At 35.4% G+C, this 8,531-nt stretch overlaps 1 protein-coding gene across 2 annotated transcripts; it reads left to right on the forward strand.

Moving 5' to 3' along the window:
• Positions 1-656: 656 nt before the first annotated feature.
• On the forward strand, positions 657-6,951 carry LOC112738394 (dnaJ protein ERDJ2A). Of its 2 annotated transcripts, none has more exons than XM_025788839.3 (11): positions 657-854; positions 1,370-1,598; positions 1,679-1,774; positions 1,930-2,050; positions 2,170-2,276; positions 2,365-2,582; positions 3,110-3,287; positions 3,367-3,486; positions 4,536-4,622; positions 5,026-5,136; positions 5,842-6,951. In XM_025788839.3, exons 2-11 carry the CDS (start codon positions 1,413-1,415, stop codon positions 6,673-6,675), a joined length of 2,058 nt encoding a protein of 685 aa, XP_025644624.1. In that variant the 5' UTR covers positions 657-854; positions 1,370-1,412; the 3' UTR covers positions 6,676-6,951. The 2 variants fall into 2 exon arrangements, with proteins under 2 accessions (XP_025644624.1, XP_025644625.1); XM_025788840.2 differs by having other exon boundaries at positions 807-1,051.
• Positions 6,952-8,531: the final 1,580 nt, after the last annotated feature.

Raw genomic sequence — 8,531 nt, forward strand, 5'->3', positions numbered from 1 at the left:
GACTCCGACACTCAAGTCAGTATTCGTACGAAAAAGGTGGCTAATTAGAGTAAGATGGATGACATACCTGTGGGGAGGGGTAGGTCCCTCCTCATTTATATTCTGTACTCGGGTAAGCCCCTCGTGATCAGGCCCACCTTCTTAGAAGCTTCCACTAGTTGTCCAAGTTTCTCGTGGAAGGGTGAGGCGACACGCAGGTAGCCTCTTGGCTCGAGTCAACGAACCCGTTGGGTCGAGAGTTTGTGACCGAACTCAGAGTATTAGTGGACTGGGTCGGAACAAAATCAATCTCTAATTTATCTACAAAAATCAAATTCAAAATATTAGAAAAGCAAAAAAAATAAAAAAAAAAATAAAAAAACAAGTTACAACTTACAACCAAAATAACACATTATCAAATTTGTTTTCTACGTACCTGAAATTAAACTTTGCCTCAAACCTAATCTTAGACAACTACTAGCAGAATCAATTTTAGGATTGACCTGCACAAATAAATAACAAAAAAATTGGAAAAAAAATGAAATTAAGATAATAAATTGTTTATAATTTAACTAAAAACTTTATATTCAAATTTTAGAAATAATTTTTTTTATAAATATATATAATGAAGAATATTTGAAAAAAAATTATATACTAATTCTTTCTATATGGATATAGAAGTATTGAAATAGATTTACATATTATATAGGATAGATATGGCCGAACGACTAATCGTATGAACCAAAATTAAATAACATATTCATATCCATATTTATAATTATAATGATTATTATAAATTGAATTTTAATTTTAATTTTCGTTTCTCTGGGATCGCATCTCACTCCGCAGTCTGCAGCTCTAAAATCCCCCAAAAGGTTTTCCTTCCTTCTTTCCATCTTTCGATTTATTCCCTCTTCAAGTTGACCTTTTCTCTCCTCTTTCTCTGATTTTTTTATTGCCCAATTTTTGCCCCTTGATTCTCTGCCTTTGCCTTGGTGTAATCCTGGATCTCCTTGATTTGGAGATTCGATTTACTTATTCAATTTTCATCTTTCTGCTGGTCACTGGTTTGGTAGGGTTCCTATTTGATTTAACATTCGTTTTGGTGAATTTATGCTCTGGATTCACCAATTCATTGTTTATTTTGCTTTTGTTAATGTGGAATCTAGCTTGGCAAGGGGAATTCCGGAGTGCATTTTCGAATTTTTGTTTTCTGGTTTCCTTGTAGAAAATTTCATCCGTTTTCAATAGCCTTGTGTAGAATCTTTGATCCTGTTTTTTCGTTCCATGCGTTTTGTGTAACAGTGTAGAATTCTGCAGGATTATCTGATGGAAGATTATAGTGTTTTACTATTGAGTGATGAGATGTAACTGGATTCAACCCTTGCAGGTCTAATAACATTGTAAGAGGTTGCTGAGTGTAGTAAGCAACCATGGCTGCTTCAGAGGAGAACAGTGCACTGTTCCCAATTTTCATATTGACCATAATGGCCATCCCCATTGTGCCCTATACAATTACCAAGTTATGCCGTGCTGCCACCAAAAAATCAAAGAGTATTCACTGTCATTGCTCTGAATGTTCAAAATCCGGGAAGTACCGTAAATCAATATTCAAGAGGGTGAGATAATTTTTGCTCCCTGTGTTGTTCTTCTTGTTGGGTTTTTTATTTAGTTGTGACATATGATTTAAATGTTGCAGATTTCGAGTGTCTCAACATGTAGTAACTTCACATTGTTGCTGCTTTGGGTGGTCATGATTATTCTGGTTTACTACATAAAGTCTATGAGTGGAGAGGTAAGCAATTATATATAAGTATAAGTATTCTACTTCATGAGATTCATGTTCGGTATTGAGGGATCTTATATTCATTGTAGAACACTTTTCTTATTGGTTGAGTGATCAAATATATGGGTCATGGATTCTGAACTTTCTCGGGTAAATTTATGCAGATTCAAGTTTTTGATCCATTTAGCATTCTTGGGTTAGAGCCTGGAGCACCAGAGTCTGAAATAAAGAAAAAATATAGGAGACTTTCTATTCAATACCATCCTGATAAAAATCCAGATCCAGGTTGAAGGTGTTTTAGTTTATTGCATGCTTCTTATAGTTGCAAACTTTCATGTTTGCAAGAAGTTGGACCTCCTGTAAGTTCCCTTGTAATTGGTAATTTTTCTGTTCTTTTATTTCAGAGGCTCACAAGTATTTTGTTGAGTACATTGCCAAGGCTTATCAAGCTCTGACAGATCCTGCAGCACGTGAAAACTATGAAAAATATGGCCATCCTGATGGCAGACAGGTAAATAAACTGAATATTATGGAAAAATGCTCAGTGGCTTGTTGTCTTTCTGCTTACATGTTAGCAAAAAAACAATATTTCGTTGTAGGGATTTCAAATGGGCATAGCACTCCCTCAATTCCTGCTAAATATTGATGGAGCATCTGGTGGCATACTTCTGCTTTGGATTGTTGGCGTGTGTATTCTCTTGCCATTGGTTATTGCTGTAATTTATCTCTCCAGATCATCGAAGTATACTGGCAACTATGTGATGCATCAAACACTGTCCACTTACTATTACCTTATGAAGCCTTCTTTGGCTCCCAGGTAAACTCATATTTTGTGCCAGTTAAGCTCCATCTGGCTTTCGATCCGTAGCTTATCCTGTGTTGATATGTAAGACCCCACATTATTGTATGCTGTAAGATATTGGCTGCTCAGTTTATTATCTTTTTCCTTTCATGGATATTTATTATATTTTTAAGTTAGCTTGAAGTGCAATGAGAAATATCATGTTAATTAGTAAATGACTGCTTGTGTAAAACTAAATTATATTTTAAAATTTAAATCCCTTTCGATGCTGACTTACCAGACTGAATTGCACCGCAATGTTGATGAAAAAGTTAATTGAAACAATTGTCAAACAGAGGAGAAAACAGTGAAGCAATAAGTTCTTTTAGTTGATCAATTTGCATGATACTAGTTATATATAAGGATAATGGTATTTGATAATATCATGGCTTCCTTTTCTTTCCTTGTAAATTATTTGTTTTCTTGTTTCCTTGAAGTTGAAACTTCTCTTTTTGTTTCTGTTTTTTTGTCTTTTTAATATCTGCGGCTACTGTGTGATACAGCAAAGTCATGGATGTCTTCATAAAGGCTGCTGAATATATGGAAATTCCAGTTCGTAGGACCGATGACGAACCTCTTCAAAAGCTCTTTATGTTAGTGAGGAGTGAGCTGAACCTTGACCTCAAGAACATTAAGCAGGAGCAAGCTAAGTTTTGGAAGCAGCATCCTCCACTGGTTAAGGTACCTTATACCAATAATGCGTTGTGTTCAGATTCTCAAGGCCCATTATGTGCTAACTTTGTATGCTATTTTCTTTCAGACTGAGTTATTAGTTCAAGCTCAGTTGACCCGAGAATTCGCAGCCTTGTCACCATCTCTACAAAGTGATTTTAAGCGAATTTTAGAAACAGCACCCCGCCTTCTTGAAGAATTAATGAAGGTGACTTTTTAATCGAGTCTTAAAGGTTCAATGTTCATTCTTTCTCTATCATGCTGTTCCCCTTAGGCTTCAGATTTGCATCATCTTGTACGGCATTGCAATTAATTATAAAAGTTAAGGGTGATTTCTTCCATGTGCTGATATCTGGTGGTCCTACCAAAAGGTTTATTCTTCACCGAGTCCAGAGACACGTCACATGCCTCAGCATGTAAAATGGATAATATATAGGATCTGCCCTATTGACAACTTAGCATATAAACATGGTTAACCTTTAGATATGAACTGATAATATACTTTCTTTTTCTGCACTTATGCAAGATGGGAGAAAGTTATTTGCTAAGGTGTAGATAAATGGATTTATTCAAATATAACATTGTAGTTATGCTAATATTTCTTGACTTAATCTTATGTGAATTGTGCTTTCTCTTGTTGATGGATTTATATAAATATAAAATAAGTTGTAGAAATACGAGAATGAGGGGCATGAGATTTAGTAGTAAATCTAAGATGTATCTATCATGAACAGTGAAACATGCAGATCATCCTCGCATGATGTGGATTTCATTCAACTAAGTTAACATAATAAGAACCATTATGATTACTATGACTAGATGCCATTTCTCAAGTCAGCAATTTTGGCCTGTATATCACAAAATCTAAAGATAATATAATTTTCTTTATGTCTAATTGATTTTCTTCTCATTTTTCACAATTCTAACTTATTTATTGTTTACTATTTTACCTTTTTTCAGTCAATTAAGAGATCTGCCGAGTTTGTTTATTTCTTCTCCATGCTTGTGGACTGGGTTGCCCTTTTTGTTTTTTAGATTTGTTATATGAATCATACAATTCACTATTCGAAATATAAACATACCAATCCACAATTTGATCCCTGATTTGATAACTATGACTTTGTCATGTTCTGTTTTCCAATTCGTGATTCTCTTATATGATGCATGCGATATATTGCCTTTTGAATTTATAGTTTTGAATCCAGATATTTTTGCATCTTGGTAAATCTATTAATGGTCTAATTTTTTTCTTAAAAGATGGCAGTTATACCACGCAATGCTCAGGGGCATGGGTGGCTGAGGCCCGCAATTGGTGTTGTTGAGCTTTCTCAGTGTATCATCCAGGTAATGAATCTAAGCCAAGTATAATATAATGCAGTCATATTTGTGTCTGCCAGTTGTACCTTAAAAACCTAAACCTTAATTTTAGGGAACATATTATTTGGTGTATTATTATTGGTCTTGTTCCTTATTTTCCTTTATCTATGACATAATATCTACCCTTGCATGGTAAGATAATTCTACTAGTAAAATTAGAATCAAAAGCCCCTCCACCTACCCATCAAAAGCATATGTTTTCACAAATTTCACATATTATGTTCCTTATTAAGGGTGTAAGAATATCTATTAGTTTATGATGATTTTGCTTGCTTTGGTTAGTGAACCATTTTTAATTTTTGGCCACTTGAATTTCTTTTGGTGTAAAGCCATTTTCATCTGAAGTTCTTTTTCATCATCTCCGGTACAGGCTGTTCCACTAAGTGCTAGAAAGACTACCGGTGGATCACCAGAAGGCATTGCACCATTTCTGCAGCTGCCACATATTAATGAGACTGTTATTAAGAAGCTAAACCGCAAAGTAAGGGAACATTTTACGTGCAATCTTTATTCAAGTCTGAATGCTTTTGTCTGGGCCTAGATGTTCATATCTGTGATGTTACCTATCATCACAAGGTCTAAAGATCTTGTGGCCACGACTATAGCTCGGTTGCTTTATAAAGAACTTTCATGCTCTTATTGTTGGGGCATCTAACAGTGCTAGTTTACTGCTTGCTGAATGTAATACTATTGAAGTCTGATTTCTGTTTGGTGATCTTGTAATTGACAAATGGAAATTATTTGTTTGGTTGTCATTTTTGATATTTATTGATCCAATCATGCTACATATCCACAAAAAATTAGCTACCAATTAGCCATTTCTTATAGAAAGACATATTTGGAATCTCTTATACTAATATAAACAAGTTTGATTATTAGTTTATTGCAGGTTTAATTATTCTACTATGACAGTTTGATTATTTTAGTGGCTAATTATTTAGTTGGAAAAATGTATAAATCAATTTGTATATACAAATACATAGTGGCGGATTTGGTGGTTAATTTTTAATGTACATGTAGCACTTTTGTTACTGCTCTACTGCAGTTTATTTAAAAAGAAAACTGCAGTTATTTATGCTCAACATATTTTGATAATTAGTGATGGTTCACATATTTAGTGACTGCTATTGGATGTTTAAATGTCTTTGTTTTCCTGGGCCTTACCAATTTTTTTCTTGATTTGCAGAAGGTCAGAACTTTTCAGGAACTTCATGACATGGACTCACAGGAGCGAGCTGATCTGCTTACTCAAACAGCTGGGTTATCTTCATCTGATGTAAAAGACATTGAGATTGTATTGGATATGATGCCTTCCTTGACACTCGAAGTAACTTGCGAGACTGAAGGTGAAGAGGGTATCCAAGAGGGTGACATTGTTACTCTACATGCATGGGTAAATATTAAACGTGGGAATGGCCTGATTGGTGCCCTTCCGCATACACCTTACTACCCATTTCATAAGGAAGAAAATTTCTGGTTCTTGCTTGCGGATTCTGTCTCGAATAATGTGTGGTTTTCTCAGAAGGTTAGTTTCATGGATGAAGCTGCTGCTGTAACTGCTGCTTCTAAGGCAATTGAGGAATCTATGGAGGGTTCAGGAGCAACCGTGAAGGAGACCAGTAGGGCAGTTGCCGAAGCGGTTGACAAGGTTAAGGGAGGAGCTAGATTGGTTATGGGCAAGTTCCAGGCCCCATCCGAAGGGAACTACAATTTGACTTGCTATTGTTTGTGCGACTCTTGGTTGGGCTCCGACACAAGGATAAACTTAAAGCTCAAGGTCTTGAAACGGACTAGAGCCGGCACGAGGGGTGCTGTGTTGGCGGATGAAGGACCTATCATGGAGGATGGAGTTGAGGAGGACGATGATAATGAGGATGGAGAGTATGATGATGACTATGAGAGTGAGTACAGCGAAGACGAGGAAGATGATCAAAATTCAAAGAATAAGCAGCAAGCTGTCAATGGCACCACCAGTAAGCATGGCAAAGCTGCAGAACATTCTAGTTCTGATGAAGAATGAGGAACCAAAATAGAACTATTCATCTATTTGCCCCGCGGTGTTTAGAAGAACCATCAAATGTAATAGTCTCCTATCCATTTTAGTTAACAGTTGGATAGCATTTATACTTGGGCGTTCGTTCTTATCCTAGTTCATCTGATATGGTGCTTAAGCTATCATTTTGTTGGATAAGTTTAAAATGGAAGATAAACTTGAAGATTTAATTTTGATTTAACTTCACTTCAGTGTAAAACATTTTGATACCCCTTTTTTCAACAGGATCTTTAGTTCAATTAACTCGTAGCCGATACTACTAGAATGCCTCCTGCTTATTTTTAATTTTGGGTAATCAGCAACGAGAAATCCGTACTAGGAAATATTGTTTAGGGTTAACTGGAGGTGGATGAGACGAGAGAAGTTAAGCTTTTCAATTAGATTGAGGTGGAATGCAATAAACGCAATCAGAACATCAGATTAATCTTTGAAAATTGTTTTAGCAACTTACCACAACTTACAAAACCAGGTAGAAAATTGTTTTAACTACTTTCATAACTACTATTCTCTAGTCTTTTATATTCCTGTCGCAATGCATTGAGTGACATTTTACTATGGAATAGACGGTGCAAAATAAAAAAAAAAAAACACATTATTTGCCAAGTCCTGCTACGGCTTACAACTAGATAGTTTTTGTTTCGAGGCGTACCTAAACGTACTTATGAATAGTGAGCTTTGTGAATGAAGTCGAAGGTTGCGGTAAAGGTATCCAAGATGGCTTCAGGCCAGCTTTGGAATTATAGGTGAGATACCTGGAAGCGATTTTGATGTTTAAGTAGGTTTTAAGTGAGTCTGATTTAAAAAAAATATCTGAGTGTTGGAGTATTTATAGAGTAGCAAAGTAGGATTTAATTATTCCTTGGAGATAATTTTTGAAAATTATGGGTGATTATTCACTTACAATATGAAAAGTTACTCTATGTCTGAGTTGATTATTATTATCTCTGAGACAATAACCGAAGTAGTGGGAGGAGCATTTAACTTGCTGTCCAAGTTAAGTCGGACACTAGTTTAAGGACCCGTATTCAAGTCAATCCGACCCATGTGGAAGAGATCATGTGGGCTGATTTTCCAATGTTGGACTGGCTTTGTGTAGCGCAATTTTATATGTAGCTTGTCTATCAATGAAAACGTGGACTGAGCTTATATTCAACAGACCCAAGCATAAACAGATGGTAGCGTCATCTATCACCCTACATAACCAACTTGGGTTGGTCGAGTGGTCAGCTCACTCATCCGCTTAAGCAAGTGTCGGGAGTTCGAACCCCGCCTTGTGCATGCAGCAACCCTTTGGCCAGCGGCAGACCCTTAAATGGAGCTCAGATCCGCGACGGATTAGTCCTTAACCTGTCGGGTTGGGGGATACCGTTTGGGTAAACTAAAAAAAAAAAATCTATCACCCTACATTGCGTCTAGAAATACAATCTCATCACTTCACATCATCAGCGAACAGTTCCTTATCATCGTACAATTAAGAGGGAAAAAAATTATGTAAGTATGTAACTAACCTACCTCTTTTAGCAATTATGAGCTCAATATTTTCACAAATTTATCAAATTCTACCTGATAATCAACAATAATAAATTTTCTATTAAAACAATATCAAATACTAATATTAGAATTCCTAAATAGATGGTTAAGTCCCAAAAAATAAAAATACGATGAAAGATCTTTATTGAAATGACATAAATAGAAAATAAAATCAATAACTTTAAAACAAGATATATATATTTGATTTTCATTTTCATGTTCTATTTTCACTTTTAGTGATTTTTATTTTTAAGATTTTTAGGAAAAAAAAGTAAAACAATAAAATCATAGTG

This window comes from Arachis hypogaea, chromosome 13 (assembly GCF_003086295.3).
Source record: "Arachis hypogaea cultivar Tifrunner chromosome 13, arahy.Tifrunner.gnm2.J5K5, whole genome shotgun sequence".
Taxonomy (NCBI): Eukaryota; Viridiplantae; Streptophyta; class Magnoliopsida; order Fabales; family Fabaceae; genus Arachis; species Arachis hypogaea.